Source organism: Somniosus microcephalus, chromosome 24 (genome assembly GCF_052327205.1).
Source record: "Somniosus microcephalus isolate GS21.2 chromosome 24, FLI_Smic_1.0, whole genome shotgun sequence".
Taxonomy (NCBI): Eukaryota; Metazoa; Chordata; class Chondrichthyes; order Squaliformes; family Somniosidae; genus Somniosus; species Somniosus microcephalus.
Genome location: NC_141010.1, coordinates 4,181,303 through 4,200,758, shown reverse-complemented (window position 1 = coordinate 4,200,758; position 19,456 = coordinate 4,181,303). Strand labels below are relative to the sequence as shown.

At 47.8% G+C, this 19,456-nt stretch overlaps 1 protein-coding gene across 1 annotated transcript; it reads left to right on the top strand.

Annotated features, from left to right (window-relative positions):
• Positions 1-246: 246 nt before the first annotated feature.
• On the top strand, positions 247-18,613 carry LOC147100967 (keratin, type I cytoskeletal 19-like). Its single transcript, XM_085966086.1, has 8 exons — positions 247-2,522; positions 3,863-3,945; positions 5,319-5,475; positions 7,505-7,666; positions 8,802-8,927; positions 9,017-9,237; positions 10,524-10,561; positions 18,389-18,613. Exons 1-8 carry the CDS (start codon positions 2,064-2,066, stop codon positions 18,490-18,492), a joined length of 1,350 nt encoding a protein of 449 aa, XP_085822212.1. The 5' UTR covers positions 247-2,063; the 3' UTR covers positions 18,493-18,613.
• The last annotated feature ends 843 nt before the right edge of the window (positions 18,614-19,456 follow it).

The window sequence follows — 19,456 nt, the reverse complement described above, 5'->3', positions numbered from 1 at the left end:
GGAAGGTCATTGATGAAGGACCTGAAGATGGTTGGGCCTAGGACACTGCCCTGGGGAACTCCTGCAGCGATGTCCTGGGGCTGTGATGATTGACCTCCAACCACCACAACCATCTTCCTTTGTGCTAGGTATGACTGCAGCCAGTGGAGCGTTTTCCCCCCGATTCCCATTGACTTCAGTTTTACTCGGGCTCCTTGATGCCACACTCGGACAAATGCTGCCTTGATGTCAAGGACAGTCACTCTCACCTCACCTCTGGAATTTAGCTCTTCTGTCCTAGTTTGGACCAAGGCTGTAATGAGGTCTGGAGCCGAGTGGTCCTGGCGGATCCCAAACTGGGCATCAGTGAGCAGGTTATTGGTGAGTAAATGCTGCTTGATAGCTCTGTCAACGACACCTTCCATCACTTTGCTGATGATTGAGAGTAGACTGATGGGGCGGTAATTGGCCAGATTGGATTTATCCTGCTTTTTGTGGACAGGATATACCTGGGCAGTTTTCCACATTGTCGGATAGATGCCAGTGTTGTAGATGTACTGAAACAGCTTGGCTAGAGGCATGGCTAGTTCTGGAGCACAAGTCTTCAGCACGATAGCCAGGATGTTGTCGGGTCCCATAGCCTTTGCTGTATCCAGTGTGGTCAGCCATTTCTTGATATCACGTGGAGTGAATCGAATTGGCTTAAGACTGGCTTCTGTGATGGTGGGGACCTCAAGAGGAGGTCAGTATGGATCATCCACTCGGCACTTCTGGCTGAAGATGGTTGGCACCTCATTTTTAGGTATGCCTGGTGCTGCTCCTGGCATGCTCTTCTACACTCCTTATTGAACCAGGGTTGGTCCCCTGGCTTGATGGTAACGGTAGAGTGAGGGATATGTTGGGCCATGAAGTTACAGATTGTGATGGAATACAGTTTTGCTGCAGCTGATGGCCCAGAGCGCCTCACAGATGCCCAGTTTTGAGCTGCTAGACCTGTTCTGAATCTATCCCATTTAGCACGGTGGTAGTGCCACACAACACGATGGAGGGTGTCCTCAGTGTGAAGATGGGACTTCGTCTCCACAATGACTGTGCGGTGCTACCAATACTGTCATGGACAGATGCATCTGCAACAGGTAGATTGGTGAGGACGAGGTCAAGCAGGTTTTTCCCTTGTGTTGGTTCTCTCACCACCTGTCGCAGGCCCAGACTGGCAGCTATATCCTTCAGGACATGGCCAGTAGTGGTGCTACCGAGCCACTCTTGGTGATGGACATTGAAGTCCTCCACCCAGAGTACATTCTGTGCCCTTGCTACTCTCAGTGCTTCTTCCAAGTGGTGTTCAACATGGAGGAGTACTGATTCATCAGCTGAGGGAGGGCGGTAGGTGGTAATCAGCAGGAGGTTTCCTTGCCCATGCTTCACCTGAAGCCATGAGATATCTCACCCAACAGCCCATGTGCCAGCCTTAATAGTGAGTGACGGTAGGCTATTTAACACAGGAGGCACCACAGCTCAGCATGGCCCTGTCCTTACCAGATGTGCGCACACCTGCACTCCCAGAAGTGGAACCAGTTCTCCCTTCCTTTAACCGAGGCCCACTGTAGCCCCTACTGATACCCTGCTGACTCAGCACAGGCTAGGGGTGGAACTTAGGATCTTGCTGTTCTGTATGACAGTTACAGACTGTGCAAACGCCAGCATCATTGGACAGCCCCTTAGAGCGAATTCTAAAGAAGCGTTCCATAAATGTTTTGTTCTCAAAAATATGCCATGAAGATGTGGGATTATTGTAATAACGTGGTGATGGAATGTGACCATCTTGGTGTGTCCCCACACTGGTATGTGGTTATACCAGCAGATGTTATGCAATTATTTTTAGTCACATTTCAGCATTCTTGATACCTTAATTCTCCATTCTAATCTTACAAACCTGACCGTTTGCATTCTCCGGTCCCATCAAGAGTTGCAGAACCTGCGCTGGAGAGTTTGTACATAAGTAGCTGGGAGTTTGGTCCAGGCAGGCACTTGCTCTCCTGGTCTTGAGTTGAACGACTTCATCTCCATCTCAAACCCCGGCAACCATGTCTACATCCAACAGCTCGTACAGCAGCTACTCCAGCTATGGGCCAAGCCACAAAAGCAGCGGCTCGGTGATACTGGGCAGTTCCTCCAGGTCTCAAAGGACCAGTGTGGGCAGCGCAGCCCCCAAGAGCCGCCGAGCCGCCAGTCTCTACGCCGCTTCCAGCCGCGGCAGCCGCATCTCCACCTCCAGCTATGGTGCTGGCAAGGGTGGAAGCTTCAGCGGCTTCTACTCGGGGACCTACAGTCCCGGGAGCATGGGGTCTTTCAGCATCAATGAGAAACAGACCATGCAGAACCTGAATGACCGCCTAGCCACCTACCTGGACAAGGTTCGCACCTTGGAGAAGTCCAACAACCAGCTGGAGTGCCAGATCAGGGAGTTCTACGAGAAGAGGTCCCCGGCGGACACCAGAGACATGGGGGCCTATTGGAAAACCTTCGCCGACCTCAGAGCGCAGGTATGTAGAAGTCTCTAAACTCTGGGATTAAGGTCTGTCCAATCCAAATCAGGTTGGAATTCTCAACTCCACCTCTGCCTCAGGACAGGCTTGTCTACTGACCTCTTGGTCAGGTCTCTTAGGGGTTCACACAAGAGATTACCTTGGGGTGGGATGACTGTTGTCATATAGGTCTGTGCACAGGAAGATCCCACAAACAGCAATGAGATGGATGACCAGAGGCTCTCCCCACTCCTCAGCACTGCCGCGGGTGGGAGGTCAGACCACCCCCGAGTTCTACTCCCTCTCCCCCAGGACTCACCTTCCAGCCGCTGCCTGTGGAGGTGCGGCCGGAACATGGGAATGATCAAGGCCGAGGACCAATTCCAGGTGGCCCTGGGGCCGGCCTCTCCCGGCACCAGCAACGCCCAGTTCACCCCTGGAAACGGGCGCGGACCAATTTATTCCCCTTTGAGTCTTAACAGATTGTGTGTTTTGTTTAAGAGGGATTGTAAAGGATTATTTCTTCCATTTGCAGGAAAATATATCTTGGGGGTGCTGAGGTCTTTCGATGTAGTGCTATGGGATGGTGCCCACCGGCACTTCTCCAATCCATTGCTGGCAAATGTTCATGTTAGAAAGATAGGCTTAAAGGGGCAGAAACGCGCCAAGACCGTCCCTCAGGACTCACTCCCCACAGACGCAGGGGTTTCCAGAGTTCCAGCACCTGCAGGGTTTTGCTTTGTGTGGACATCATTAATGGGTTGCCTCACAAAGCGCACATTCCCACTGCAAGCAGCCTGGTCTACCCCCGCAGCAGTGCCGGCGCTGCAGTCAAATAGCCACAGGACCTTCAGCAAGGAAATGTGGAATCCTGGCTATTCTCGGGCTCCATTATATTCTGTCCTTGCTTAGAAAATCATTTAGAATTTTCATTTGGAAGCCTACAGCTGCTTGAATCTTAACCGCACCCAGTCATTAACACTCTGTAAAGGTCCCAGGTGGTGAGTTATGAATGTTAAGCACAAAAACAGGCCTTTCAGCCCAACAGGTCTGTGCCGGTGTTTCTGCTTCACTCGAGCCTCCTCCTACCCCTCTTCATCTCACCCCATCAACATAACCTTCTGTTCCTTTCTCCCTCGTGTGCTTACCTACCTTCCCATTAAATGTATCTCTGCTATTCGCCTCAGCCACTCCCTGTGGTAGCGAGTTCCACATTCTCACCACTCTCTGGGTAAAGAAGTTTCTCCTGAATTCCCCATTGGATTTATTAGTGACTGTCTTATATTTATGACCCCCTAGTTCTGGTCTCCCCCACAAGTGGAAACAAATGAAGACTATTTAATGGTTGTGTTTTACAGATCAATGCTGCCTCTCTCGCCAATGCCAGGGTCTTGCTGCAGATTGACAATGCGAAACTGGCTGCGGACGACTTTAAAACCAAGTGAGACCTTTTTTTTGCATCTATCAACATAAGGCATGTGATCACTAAAATTAGCAGGAACTCCCAAGAATAACAATAGCTTATATTTGTATAGCACCGTCAATGTAGCAACACCTCTCAAAGTGTTACACAGAAAGCCAGAGAGAGAGAGAGAGTGGGAAATGGACAGAAGGACCAAGAGTTAAGGAAGGTGTTTGAAGACCGAGCCAAACAATCGTAGAATGATACATCACAGAAGGAGGCCATTCGGCCCATCGTGCCTGTGCCGGCTCTTTCAACGAGCTCTCCAATTAGTCCCACTCCCCCCTGCTCTTTCCCCACAGCCCTGCAAATTTTCTTTTTCAAGTATTTCTCCAATTCCCCTTTGAAAGTTACTATTGAATCTGCTTCCACCGCCCTTTCAGGCAGCACATTCCAGATCACAACAACTCACTGTGTAAAAAACATCGTCCTCATCTCCCCTCTGGTTCTTTTGCCAATTATCTTAAATCTGTGTCCTCTGGTTACCGACCCTCCTGCCAGTGGAAACAGTTTCTCTTTAGAGGTAGGGACCTCCAACACGCAGCGAAAAATTCAACTTAAACCCTGGGATTTGGAAAACTTTTAAGCAACCATATAGGTATCAGAATTTACAAAACTTCCTGCCACATCCCTCCCTATCAATGACTGTTTGCCCATTTACTGCCACATCCTGTATTGCCAAATCAGGAGACCAGTGCAGGAAATGGCTTTCCTGGGAGAACAATCTTAACCGGGAAGATTTTCCGCTCTTTTTCCATCCATGTCGCTTTGTAACTTCCTGCTCCCATCTACAAAACCTGCTGTGCGTCCTAGCTTAGTGTAACCTGCAAACTTGGATATACAACTCTCTGTTCCTTCATCCAAGTCATTGATATATATGACGAAAAGCCGAGGCCACAGTATGGATGCCTGGGGAACACCAATTTTTCACATCCCACCAATCAGAGTACATTTCCTTTATCCCTCTCCATCTCCGATCTTCCAACCAATTACCAACCCATGTCACAAGGTTGCCTCCAACTCCGTGCGCTTTTAGTTTTGCTAATAATCTCTTGAACCTCATCAAATACCTTCTGGAAGTCCATATAGACAACATCCATAGACATCCCCCTAGCCACCGTGTTAGTGACCGCCACAAAAAATTCAACTAGATTAGTCAGTCATGTATTGGGGCCCATAGTCACATGACAGCAAGTGTGCTAAGGGCTGTTGGTGAGGGGAAGGTAGGTCACAAGTGACCCTGGGGAAGCAGATTCTGATTGACAGTGATCACATTGGACAGCCGCCCTTTCCGGTCTGATAATGTCTTCGAACCAATTAGCAAACCCTTTTCCTTCCCTTCTATCCTGTAGATACGAGTCGGAGTTGGCCATCAGACGGGGAGTGGAGATGGACATTAATGGGCTGCGTAAGGTGCTGGATGAACTGACCATCGCTAGAACTGACCTGGAGTTACAGGTTGAAGGACTGAAAGAAGAAACGATTTACATCAAGAAAAACCATGAAGAGGTAAGCGACAGAAAAGCAAATCATTAAAAAAAAAGGTTTTTGTGTTAACTTTAGTAAAATGTCAAATTGTTGGCCCGTGGGGTTAAGGACTTTTACTTGTTCTTGTGATGTGGGCAACTGTGATAAAACGGCATTCATTGCCCATGCCTAGTTGCCCTGAGGGCAGTAAGAGTCAACATAGTGTGGGACTGGAGTCAATGTCGGCCAGACCGGGATGGGGCGAGAGCTTCTCTTCCCTGGGGGACATTAGTGGCCCAGTTGGGTTTTTATGACAATCCGGCAGGTTTCTTGGTCGCTTTTCTGGTGCCAGCCACAAATTACCAGATTTATTGGATTCAATTTCCCAACTTGCCCTGGAGGAACAGGAACATAATACGAGTTTCAGACAGGAGGAGACCATCGGCCCATCTAGCCCGCCTATCCACGTTGTTCCCTTGGTGCATTTCGAATGATCCCGAACCCTATTTGTTGACAAGAACCTGCCTACGTGAAATCCATGAAGGTTTCTTGTTCCACTGTCCGTACCAGTAATCTGTTACACACACACAACGCTCTTTGGGTTAAAAAGTTCCTCTTGCATTTCCTAGTTTCTTCTGTTGTCCTTAATTTGTAAATATGACCCCTTGGCTTAAATTCTGTACATGGCAGAAAAGTTTACTTGGATTCAATTTGTCCAAAACTTTCATGATTTTAAACAATTCTGTCATATCCCTCTCAGTCTTCACTTTTCAATTTTTCCTCACACACCATTCCATTAAACTCATGTAGCCCTTCTCTGTACCCCAATAACTGAATATCCCTCTCTGTGCCCCAATAACTGAATATCCTTCTCTGTACCCCAATAACTGAATATCCTTCTCTGTACCCCAATAACTGAATATCCTTCTCTGTACCCCAATAACTGAATATCCTTCTCTGTACCCCAATAACTGAATATCCTTCTCTGAACCCCAATAACTGAATATCCTTCTCTGTACCCCAATAACTGCATATCCTTCTCTGTACCCCAATAACTGAATATCCTTCTCTGTACCCCAATAACTGAATATCCCTCTCTGTACCCCAATAACTGAATATCATTCTCTGTCCCCCAATAACTGAATATCCTTCTCTGTACCCCAATAACTGAATATCCTTCTCTGTACCCCAATAACTGAATATCCCTCTCTGTACCCCAACAACTGAATATCCTTCTCTGTATCCCAATAACTGAATATCCTTCTCTGTACCCCAATAACTGAATATCCTTCTCTGTACCCCAATAACTGAATATCATTCTCTGTACCCCAATAACTGAATATCCCTCTCTGTATCCCAATAACTGAATATCATTCTCTGTAACCCAATAACGGAATATCATTCTCTGTACCCCAATAACTGAATATCCTCTCTGTACCCCAATAACTGAATATCCTTCTCTGTACCCCAATAACTGAATATCATTCTCTGTACCCCAATAACTGAATATCATTCTCTGTACCCCAATAACTGAATATCCTTCTCTGTACCCCAATAACTGAATATCCTTCTCTGTACCCCAATAACTGAATATCCTTCTCTGTACCCCAATAACTGAATATCCTTCTCTGTACCCCAATAACTGAATATCCTTCTCTGAACCCCAATAACTGAATATCCTTCTCTGTACCCCAATAACTGAATATCCTTCTCTGTACCCCAATAACTGAATATCATTCTCTGTACCCCAATAACTGAATATCCTTCTCTGTACCCCAATAACTGAATATCCCTCTCTATCCCAATAACCTCAGTCTTCTCTCTGTCAAATCCCATAGCATTACATTAAATTGCATCTGCTATTTCTCTGCCAATGATTGAGTTCATAAAGATCCCTTTGAATTTGTGCACATTGAGAACGATCATTTGCCGCTGCTTCCAATTTGGTATCATCTGCAAAATTGGAACTGGTAGCCTTTGGGTTTCTAGTCCAATACCATAATCACTAGGCTGGAAGACTGATCTTTTTATCTGACATCTTAATCTCTCTCTTTCCCCCTCCATTCTTTAGGAGTTGAAGTCTCTACGCCAACAGCTTCGTGGCACAGTCACGGTGGATGTGGATTCTGAGCCAGGCATCGATCTGACCAAGACTCTGGCTGAAATGAGAGAAAAGTATGATGTAATGGCAGCCAAGAACCAGAAGGATGCCGAATCCTGGTACAAGGAACAGGTAACGAGAAAGACCAATCAGGACAGTGCCACAATAGGGAGCTTCCCGACAGGGACCCGACCGGGAACAGACAGTTGTGTTGATGTAAATAAATCGCACAGTGAGAATCCGCAACAGGCTCACGCAGGAACGATACAGATTTCAACTATAAATGGGAAGTGAGAGCAGACTTTATTAACACTTGTGTGAATATTTTGCAAAGAAGTATCAGAGAATGTGTGGCTTAATTATAATAAAACTTTTATGATTAACAAATATATTGCCATCCACTCTGTAAACCTGCTACAGTTTTGCTGGGAGATAACAACAACAATTTGTATTTATATAGCGCCTTTAATGTAGTAAAATACCCCAAGATGCTTCACAGGAGCGATTATCAGACAATAATTTGACACCGAGCCACATAAGGAGATATTAGGGCAGGTGACCAAAAGCTTGGTCAAAGAGGTAGGTTTTAAGGAGCGTCTTAGAGGAGGAGAGAGGTAGAGAGACAGAGAGGTTTAAGGAGGGAACTCCAAAGCTCAGAGCCTAGGCAGCTGAAGGCACAGCCGCCAATGGTGGGACAAAGGAAATGAGAGGATGATTCATAGACCCCTCTCCCCATCGAGGTACACACCAGTCTAGACCCTGGTAACCCTAATTCCAGTAATCATTTTGACCCAAGTCCCTTCATGTAGTGTTGGGTCAGGCTGTAGCCAGAAACCTTATCTGTCTAAAGCAGGTAACTTCGATGTACCTTTTTATTGTGATTCCGTCCTGTGTTCCGCTCTCTTTTGTGCTTGTCACAATCAGTGACCCCCAGGAACTAGCGAGCAGTTATCACTGGAGTCAGGAGCAGGAACCCTGGCAAAGATTTGTAGCTCTACCCTAGTCTAGAGCCATTGTGGATAATCGTAGTGCCTTTACCATCGCTCGGATTGAGATCCGTTAACTTGGCACAGATCAGGGCGATCCTGGACCTCATGGTCCTTATGGCTCAGTACCCACTGGACCATCAGGAGAGGGAGATGTAATTATATTCACAAGAATTATAACTAGAGATGGTTACAGCCAACCCCTAAGTCACCCTCGGTTTGCTTTCTATTGGATTACTTCTCCTTCTGCCAGTTAGAACTTCTACAATGTTTTATTACAGTGTGCGAATCTACAACTGACAGTGGCTACTAACACCGAGGTGGTGCAGACAGAAAAGTCACAGCTTACTGAACACAGACGCAGATTACAGGGGGTGGAGATTGACGTTCAGACACTGCTGAGCGTGGTGAGTACAGCACGGGATTGCACCCTCAGTCATTTGGACTGGTATTTGCTGCAATGGCAAGGTTACTGACTGTCGCCCTTTAAATGTAGAAAACATCGCTGGAAGCCAGTCTGCAGGATACAGAAGATCGCTACGCCGAGGAACTCTACAGACTTCAGGCTTTCCTCAGCGACCGCGAGACGGAGTTGACACAGATCCGGGCCGATATGCAACGACAGTCCCAGGAGTACATGCAGCTTCTGGACGTCAAAACCAGACTGGAGATGGAGATCGCCACTTATCGTCGCCTCTTGGATGGAGAAGATGTTAGGTGGGAAACTGACCTCTACCCAACACACACTCACTGGCTGTTGTCCTCTCTCAGTCTTCCCCTCCCCTACCCAGAGCTTCACTAACCCAAGCTTGGTGTAAACACTTAGGGGGTTATTTTTGGCCAAAGGGTGAAACCAGGCGCTGAATGGGTGCTGTGCTGTTTGAAAGTCTGCTTTTAGCGCAATTGGTCCTAATTGCTGATTACCATCATTTGAACTTGCTTGGAGGCTAAAACAGACGCCTGTGGGTTCAGCTCTCAAGCGCTGATTAGATGTAATTTTCGTGGCGCGGGATCTGTTGGCTCCACTCACCCACTTCCACTGACGGTGTGCAGCGCTCGGGCTGACACACAGCGGCAGGTTTCAGGATGGCTCAGGGAGTGAGGGCCCACAGGATCTCCGACACGGCACTGGAGGTCCTGGTGGAGGAGGTCCAGAGGAGGAGGGATGTCCTGTACCCACAGGGGGAAGGAGTCCACCTCGCCCTCCTGTCACTCTCTCCTGCAGCAGCTGGGGCTGCTCTGCCTGGCCTCATGTCCTCCTCCCATTCCTCGTCCAGACCAAGGGGACCCCTAGCAAGAGGCCCGTGACCGAGTGCTGCCTTTTCCTGGCGACTCCTAGAAGGTGTCCAGTAAGGTGGAGTAGCTCAGCACTCACTCTCGTTAGGTGAAGTACTCAGAGACTTTCCGAAATAAGTTGTGACAAAGTGTCCCTGAAAGTCTCCCAATGTGTCTCAAAAGTGCTCTTCAAACCACCAGCAATAAGTGAACAGTGAAAACTGAGCATCGTTAGTTGAAGCACCAGCCACTAAAAGGCCGAGCAGCCTCTTTAATGAGCGCAAGCAGGCATTTTAATTGTCGATCAGAGTCTTAACTATCCTCTGGGTGGCCGTCCCTCGCGCAGGCTTCAACTCCTTTACCAAGATGGTGTCTTGCGCTGAACGCGGGCTAAACCGCGAAATCTTGGCCACCTTGGAGGCTCTTTAGCGTCTAAAGTATCCGGGGAAAATCGGCCCCTAATTTATTTCGCCCGCGCTGGTGTCTGCGGTCTGGGCTCCAGCTCATCCTCTGCTCTTCCACCTTGACCTTTACAGCACTCTTTCCATCTCTGCATCGAGAGGCCCCTCACACCCTGGCCCTCCAACCGGGCCTGTTCCCACTCACAGCCCCTGTTCGTCCAGGGCACTGGTGTTGCTGATTACTAGCATTCCTCCTTCAGAGAATTTTAATTGACCAATTTTTTTGTTTTGCTGCCTAATTGTTAATTATTCCTCTTTTACCACTAGATATACAACGGAAATCAAAACAGTGGAAGCCGTCCGAGGTAAGCCAATGAGGGGCTCCTGTCTCACCTGTACAGTACGGCCGGGTATAAACCAGACGGGCAACTCATACAGGGAGAAAGTCATGGGGCCAGAAATTCCAGGCCAGAAGCGTGAGTGCGGTCGGCTTACTCACGCTTCTGGCCGTTGGAAATGCCGGCGTTCAGCATGAACAGCGCATGCGGGGAACGCCGGCATTTCCAGACCTCGAGCGCGTGCGACTGCACAGGCAGCGCTTGCGCAGTGAACTTCGTGGATTTCATTCATGAAATCCGTGAGGTTAAGTCCTTAGAAGTTACACTGAAAAAAAGCAAGTGTAAAGTGGTTCATTGGCTGCGGAGGAAGATATATTTTATCGTGGAGCTTTTGAAATGCAATATTTTTGTTTGGGAAAGGGAGGGAAGTTATTTTAAGAAATTTTAAGTAAGTTTTAAAGTTAAATTTTTTTTTTTTTTTTTTTTTAAAGGTTTTCAGAATGGTAGGTAGAAGGAGCAATTGTGGCTGTGTGAATGGAATGTGAGAATGAGTTATGTATGTATGTCTGTATATATTCCTTTACGTATATGTATGTATGTTTTATATTCCTTTACTATGAATGTATGTTTTTAATTATGATTTTCCAATAAGTTACTTTCTCTGAAAGTCATAATTAAATAATACATTCATACACATAAGTAAAGGAATATATACAGACATACATACTTTCAGAAGCTCCACGATAAGAAATATCTTCCTCTGCAGCCTCTGTACCCATGCTTTTTTCATATGTAAGTTGTAATGACTGGACCTCACTGAAAGCATTAATGAAAGCGGCGAAGTATACTGCGCACGCGCTGCCTGTGCAGTCGCACGCGTTCTGCCTCTGAACCCCTTCGTTCAGAGGACAGGAAATGCCGGTTTTCCCCACATGCACTGTGCATGCTGAAAACCGGCATTTCATCCGGCCAGATGCGTAAGTACCCCGACCGTACTAGCGCATTTGGAAGGGAATTATTGGGCCAACATTTTACATGTCAATAAAATAAAAAATTTAACACTTGCACGACTTGCCCCCTCGCATCTGCGACTGAGGGTCCAAGGAGGTGCATTGCGCAAGAGGTCATCATCGCACGTATCCTCACACTGTTCCCTTTGGGGAACTGTATGAAGTGGTGGAAGGATTTATGGCCGTGATTAACGCTCATTCCGTGACCGTAACCATCTTTGAACCAGCCATTAGGGTGGTTAGTCCTATGGCGGGAGGGTTTTACGGGCTCCCACAACCCATCTGAGGGGGGGGGGCCACCAGCACCCACGGACGCAAGTATCCCGCTGGATGTCCACCCAGAATTTAAAGTTGGAGCTCCGACTCCACTTGCCGGGACTGTCTGGAGTGGGGTTCAAAACCCTACTCCTTCTGGCCCAGCGGCAGGGATGCTTACTGCTACGCAAAAGGCCCACTCCGCACAAAAGGTGACACCCATACGTTTCCTGCGCCTTTTCCCTCCCCGTGACTGGAGCCCTATGCTGCCATTTCACGTTGCTAATCGGATTGGGCCTTTGTCATAGCGGTAGGATCCCCGCCGCTGGGCCAGATCAGGGTAGGGTTTCGAACCCCGCTCCAGACAGTCCCGGCAAGTGGAGTCGGAGCTCGGGCTCTAAATTCTGGGTTGACATCCAGTGGGATATTTGCGTCCGTGGGTGTGGGTGGCCCCCCCTCCTTGTCTAGCTTGTGGGAGCCCGTAAAACCCTCCCGCCATAGGACTAACCGCCCTAATGGCTGGTTCAAAGATGGTTACGGTCACGGAATGAGCGTTAATCACGGCCATAAATCCTTCCACCACTTCATACAGTTCCCCAAAGGGAACAGTGTGAAGACACGTATGACGACGACATTGCTAAATAAATAAATGGAATTAAAAAAATTCTTTTAGGGCTTTTAAAAGTCTTTAAATTGCTTTAATTCTCTTTAAAACTACTTCAGATTACTCAAAATAATGTAAACATTTCAAAAAGTTTATAAAAGTTACCAAAATCTTCAAAAAACTTCCAAAAACCTATTTAAACTGCTGCTTTGCATGTAAAAAAGCAAAGCAGCTTGACAGAAACATTGGGGGCGTGTCCAGTGAAACTGAGACCTCAAGGGGCGTGTCTCACTTACACTGCACGCTCCTGGCTCCGCGCTGGCTGCACTCCTGGGCGGTGTGACGTCATACGCTGCCCGGGAATGTGCTTTCTATTTCTCCAAGTTCAGGCGTCCCAGAAGCTGATCGGCAGGAGCGCGGGGTAAGTGCAAATACGGGGCTTGCACGCGCTGCAAGCCCCGTTCTGGAATTTCTGCCCCATGGAGTCTGACAAATCCGTTTTCCATGGCGGGAGGGGGAAGAGGGTGCTGGAGAGAAAGATGTCTTCAATCTGGAACTCATCCTCTCTCTTCACTTGAGCGAAAGCAGGCGGGTCTCCGTGTGGCTTGTCACTCTGCACTGCCTCTCTCACACTCCGCTCTGTGAAGTGGGAAAGGTGAATGTGTTCCAAAGCAAAGCATCCGATCTCTGTTGGATAACCTTATACTATGGTTCAGCCCTGACGTAAGGAAACTACTAGGCACTTGATCTGAGTATTAAACAAGGCCTTAATCAACTGTTTTTCTACATGGAGATCTAGTTGTGTCCTTCACTAGTTCCTGTTAAAGAATGTCCTGAGCAAGCTGGACCCATGCCCGAGTATTTATACTCTCCCTGGACAGCGCCACCAGCAGGCCGCCCAGTATTATTTCATAAGTCATTTCCACATCAATGACACGATTCATGTCAATCCCCACTTAGGAACATTAGGAGCTGGTTGTCTATTTGGTCAGAGGGCAGCATGCCGCACTCACGTGAGCTCTGAGACAACAGTGGGTAAAACTCCCACCAGGAGCTCCAGGCTCAGTACCAGGAGCACAGCACAACGTGATAAAGGAGCGTTGACTTGTCCAGAGCCCAATCACAGCCACAGACCATCTGATGTGCCAATGCTTACGTTGGTCCAGAGCTTGCTGGAGCGGGGCATTGCGCGGTTTGCCCCGTTAGAGTCATAGAGTCATAGAGTTTTACAGCACAGAAAGAGGCCCTTCGGCCCATCGTGTCTGCGCCATCCATCAATCCCTGTCCAGTCTAATCCCATTTTCCAGCATTTGGTCCATAGCCTTGTATGCAATGGCATTTCAAGTGCTCATCCAAATGCTTCTTGAATGTTGTGAGGGTTCCTGCCTCTACCACCCTTTCAGGCAGTGAGTTCCAGATTCCAACCACCCTCTGGGTGAAAAAGTTCCTCCTCAAATCCCCTCTAAATCTCCTGCCCCTTACTCTGAATCTATGCCCCCTTGTTATTGACCCCCCTACTAAGGGGAAAAGTTCCTCTTTATCTACCCTATCTATGCCCCTCATAATTTTGTACACCTCAATCATGTGCCCCCTCAGCCTTCTTTGCTCCAAGGAAAACAACCCCAGCCTGTTTAGCCTTTCTTCATAGCTGAGGCGCTCCATCCCAGGTAACATCCTGGTGAATCTTCTCTGCACCCTCTCCAAAGCAATCACATCCTTTCTATAGTGAGGCGACCAGAACTGACCCTCTGTACTTCCTAGGGTCCTACCACTCATTGTGTATTCCCTTGCCTTATTTGTCCGTCCAAAATGCATCACCTCGCACTTTTCAGGGTTAAATTCCATTTGCCACTTTTTCACCCATCTGACCAACCCGTTTATATCGTCCTGTAGCCTGAGGCTTTCCTCCTCGCAATTTACCACCCCACCAATTTTCGTGTCATCTGCGAACTTACTGATCATACCTTTTACATTCTCATCCAAATCATTTATGTAGATCACAAACAGCAAGGGACCCAGCACTGATCCCTGAGGTACCCCACTGGACACAGGCTTCCAGTCACAAAAGCAACCTTCGACCATCACCCTCTGCCTCCTGCCACTCAGCCAGTTTAGGATCCAACGCGCCAAGGCACCCTGGATCCCATGGGCTCTTACCTTCTTGACCAGTCTCCTATGCGGGACTTTGTCAAAAGCTTTACTGAAGTCCATGTAAACCACATCCACAGCATTTCCCTCATCCACACACCTAGTCACCCCCTCGAAAAATTCAATCAGATTGGTCAGACATGATTTACCCTTGACAAAGCCATGCTGACTATCCCTGATTAATCCTTGCCTCTCCAAGTGGTGACTAATTTTGTCCCTCAGAATTTTTCCCAATAATTTCCCTACCACAGGTGTTAGGCTCACTGGCCTGTAATTTCCTGGTTTATCCCTGTTACCCTTCTTGAATAATGGTACTACGTTAGCTGTTCTCCAGTCCTCTGGTACATCCCCTGTGGCCAGAGAGGTTCTGAAAATTTGTGTCAGAGCCCCTGCAATCTCCTCCTTTGCCTCACACAACAGCCTGGGATACATCTCGTCCGGGCCTGGGGATTTATCCACTTTTTGGCCTGCTAAAACCGCTAGTACCTCCTCCCTCTCGATGCTAATATGTTCAAGTATGTCACAGTCCCCTTGCCCGATTTCTATGTCTACATCGTCTTTCTCCATAGTGAACACAGATGCAAAAAATTCATTTAAAACCCCGCCTACATCATCTGGCTCTACACACAGATTGCCACTTTGGTCCCTAATGGGCCCAACGCTTTCCCTGGTTATCCTCTTGCCCTTAATATACTTATAAAACATCTTAGGATTTTCCTTTATTTTGCTCGCCAGTGTTATTTCATGGCCCCTCCTTGCCCTCCTAATTTCTCTTTTAAGTATGCCCCTGCACTTTTTATACTCCTCTAGGGCTTCCTCCGTCTTTAGTCTTTTGTAATTGCCAAAAGCCCCCCTTTTTTTCCTAATGCATTTTTGTATATCCCTTGTCATCCAAGGTTCCCTTTGCTTGTTGGTCCCACCCTTGACCTTTACAGGAACATGTTGGCGTTGTACTCTCTCTATTTCCCTTCTGAAAGTCTCCCACTGTTTTGATGTGGATTTTCCTATAAGTAGCTGCTCCCAGTCCACTTTGGCCAGATCCTGCCTTATCATAATAAAATCGGCCTTCCCCCAATTTAGAACCCTTATTTCCGGGCCGTCTTTGTCTTTTTCCATGACCACCTTAAATCTCACCGAATTATGGTCACTGTCACCAAAATGCTCTCCTACTGACACTTCCACCACTTGCCCGGCTACATTCCCTAGAATTAGGTCCAGTACCGCCCCCTCTCTTGTAGGACTTTCTACATGTTGGCTCAAAAAGCTCTCTTGGATGCACTTTAAGAATTCTGCACCCTCTAAGCCTTTCACACTCTGACTATCCCAATTAATATTGGGGAAGTTGAAATCCCCCACTATTATTACCCTATTATTTTCGCACTTCTCTGAGATTTGCCTACATATCTGTTCCTCCATCTCCCCCTGACTGTTTGGGGGCCTATAGTACACTCCCAGCAAAGTGCTTGCCCCCTTTTTGTTTTTAAGTTCTACCCATATGGCCTCATTAGAGGAACCCGCTAATATATCGTCCCTCCTTACAGCAGTAATTGACTCCTTAATTAATATTGCAACACCCCCTCCCCTTTTACACCCCCCTCTGTCTCGCCTGAAGATTCTATACCCCGGAATATTGAGCTGCCAGTCCTGACCCTCCCTCAACCATGTCTCCGTGATAGCAACAATATCGTACTCCCATGTGTTCAACAACAACTTCAGTTCATCCACCTTATTTGCAAGACTCCTTGCATTAAAATAAATGCCTTCCAGCCCTGCCATATTCCCTTTTGCCTTCACACATTTGCTCTGCCTTCCCAGCTGACTTGTTTTTTCCTCCGTATTTGGCTGTAAATCACCCCCTACTATAGCTCCACTCTGTATCCCATCCCCCTGCCAAGTTAGTTTAAACCCCACCCCCCAACAGTGCTAGCAAACCTCCCCACAAGGATATTGGTCCCCCTCTGGTTCAGGTGTAAACCGTCCGACTTGTACAAGTCCCACCTTTCCCAGAAGCAGACCCAGTGATCCAGGAAACTAAAGCCCTCCCCCCTTCGTTCGACCCTTCAGCTCAAAAACCGTTTAGCGCCGTAACGTGCTGGCAGTGTGACCGGGGCATCTGGGACCTTGGGGAACGGCACGACCAACAGTCCTTAACCCATGAGATTTAAGGATTGAGAAACAGAGGAATGACGGAGAAGGAAATCGGGTGAATTAGAGTCAAATCAGGTAAAGAAAGGGAAAGAAAGTTTGGATTAAGGGAGAGAGAAAAAAGAGACAGAAAGGAAAAGTAAAACATTTAAATTTGACATTTTAAAAATCTCTAAGAACAATTCACAGCCTGAAGGAATGAGATTTCTCAGGTTCAACTGTTCACTTTCTGGGCCAGAGAGGTTGATTGGCAGTCATTAAGAATTTTCACATTGTTAAAAGAAAACTTCCGCTATTAATTACCAGAGTTAACTTTCTGCGGCGAGTTTAATGGACAATTAATGAGCAAATCCAGCAAGCTCTTAAAAATAGCGGGAAGGCTGAGGGCGCGATGCCGTTTGTGCCGAGCAACGGTGGAGCGGCGGAAATCGACCAGCAAGTTCTGGAGACTCGCAGCTCACGACCAATTTGCACATCAATAACGCAGTGTGTCGTCGTCACGCTGGTATAATTCCAGCAAGATCGGGCCCATTATCTCCAGTAATTGCTTGTGTCATGTTGGACTGTATCCACTCACCCAGCTTCTGTCTGTGTTTCTCTACATTAACCAAATAAAACCTATTTGGCAAACTGAGAGCAGGGATTACAGAGAAGTCAGACATGTGTCCATTGATTATTTATCACAATTCCTATTACTGCATCTCCCAGAGGGGCTCCTGCTGAACGCTCTGTCGTACCTCACTCGGGCGTTGCGCCTACACAGCAAACCATACAGTCCAGGGAGGTCCCAGTTTCCATTACTGGACTGTGCTGAGTATGTTGATCTCATCTAAAGCAGAAGTTGGGATTTTACAATTAGCCTTAGCTAGGGTGGGGAAAAATCAGCCAACATTAACGACTCTGATCTCAGTGAGTAGAACTCTCTCACCTCTGAGTCAGCAGGTTGTGGGTTCAAGTCTCACTCCAGAGATTTCAACACAAAAATCCAGGCTGACACTCCCAGTGCAGTACTGAGGGAGCGCCACACTGTCGGAGGGGCAGTACTGAGGGAGCGCCGCACTGTCGGAGGGGCAGTACTGAGGGAGCGCCGCACTGTCGGAGGGGCAGTACTGAGGGAACGCCGCACTGTCGGAGGGGCAGTAGTGAGGGAGTGATGCACTGTTGGAGGGGCAGTACTGAGGGAGTGCTGCACTGTCGGAGGGGCAGTACTGAGGGAGCGCTGCATTGTCGGAGGGGCAGTACTGAGGGAGCGCTGCACTGTCGGAGGGGAGTACTGAGGGAGCGCTGCACTGTCGGAGGGGCGGCACCGAGGGAGCGCAGCACTGTCGGAGGTGCCGTCTTTCAGATGAGACGTTAAACCAAGACTCCGTCTCCCCTCTCAGGTGGACGTAAAAGATCCATTGGCCACTATATCAAAGAAGAACAGGGGAGTTCTCCCTGGTGTCCTGGGCCAATATTTATCCCGCAACCAACATCACTAAAACAGATGAGCTGGTCATTATCACATTGCTGTTTGTGGGAGCTTGCTGTGCGCTAATTGGCTGCCGCATTTCCTACATTACAACAGTGACTGCACTTCAAATAGTACTTCATTGGCTGTAAAGTGTTTTGGGGCATCCTCAGGTGGTGAAAGGTGCTGTCTCTTTCTTTCTGCTTGCTAATTTTCATTGTTTTTATATTTATTGCTTACAGAACCGTTAGTGGTGACAACCACAAAGGTCGTGACCATTACTGAAAAGATGATTGATGGGAAAGTTATCGCGTCCCATGAGGAAGTTAAAGTGGCATCAAGTTAGCCTCTCGCCTCTCGCCCAGCGGAGGCCTCCAAGACCGTAACGTCTATTTCCGGTGTATAATGTTTTGCTCTTTGGGTTTATTCTGGTCTATAATAAAGTAGTTTTGAGTGATACATCAAAACCTTGTGTGATTTATTGGTATCAGGCTGGTTGGCAGGTGATTGGGATAATCTGTAATCAGTTGGTGAAGCCAATGTGCAACCGAGCCAAACTGATCGGAAGGTTCCGGTTTCGCTCTCCAGTCTGTGTGGAATTCGCCCGTCTCAACCAGAGCAACAGTACGGTGTTAGAACGAGGCTGAGTGCTCGGGGCAGTTGAGGGGCAATTTCACCCCGCTTGGTGTCCCTTCCGGAAAATGTACCTGTGGATGCTGGCACAGAACAGGAATGGACTTCATTGTGATGTCTCCGATTAAAAACAACAACTTGCATTTATACAGCGCCTTTAACGTAGCAAAACGTCCCAAGGCGCTTCACAGGAGCGTTATCAAACAAAAATTGACACCGAGCCACATAAGGTGATATTAGGGCAGGTTGGTCAAAGAAGTAGGTTTTAAGGAGCATTTTAAATGAGGAGAGAGAAGGAGAGGTTTAGGAGGGAATTCTAGAGCTTGGGGCCCAGGCAGCTGAAGGCACATAGAAACATAGAAGATAGGAGCAGGAGTAGGCCATTCGGCCCCTCGAGCCTGCTCCGCCATTCAATGAGATCATGGCTGATCATCCAAATTCAGTACCCTGTCCCTGCCTTCTCCCCATATCCCTTGATCCCTTTAGCCTTAAGAAATATATCCAACTCTTTTTTGAATATATTTAATGAACTGGCCTCCACTGCCCTCTGTGGCAGAGAATTCCACAGGTTCACCACTCTCTGGGTGAAGAAATTCCTCCTCATTTCAGTCCTAAATGGCTTACCCCTTATCCTTAGACGATGACCCCTGGTTCTGGACTCCCCCGACCATCGGGAA

Coding starts and splice junctions, on each gene's coding strand:
- LOC147100967 (XM_085966086.1), top strand. CDS start 2,064: ATGTCTACATCCAACAGCTCGTACAGCAGCTACTCCAGCTATGGGCCA. Junction 3,946..5,318: donor GCGGACGACTTTAAAACCAA/GTGAGACCTTTT, acceptor TCTATCCTGTAG/ATACGAGTCGGAGTTGGCCA. Junction 9,238..10,523: donor TTGGATGGAGAAGATGTTAG/GTGGGAAACTGA, acceptor TTTTACCACTAG/ATATACAACGGAAATCAAAA.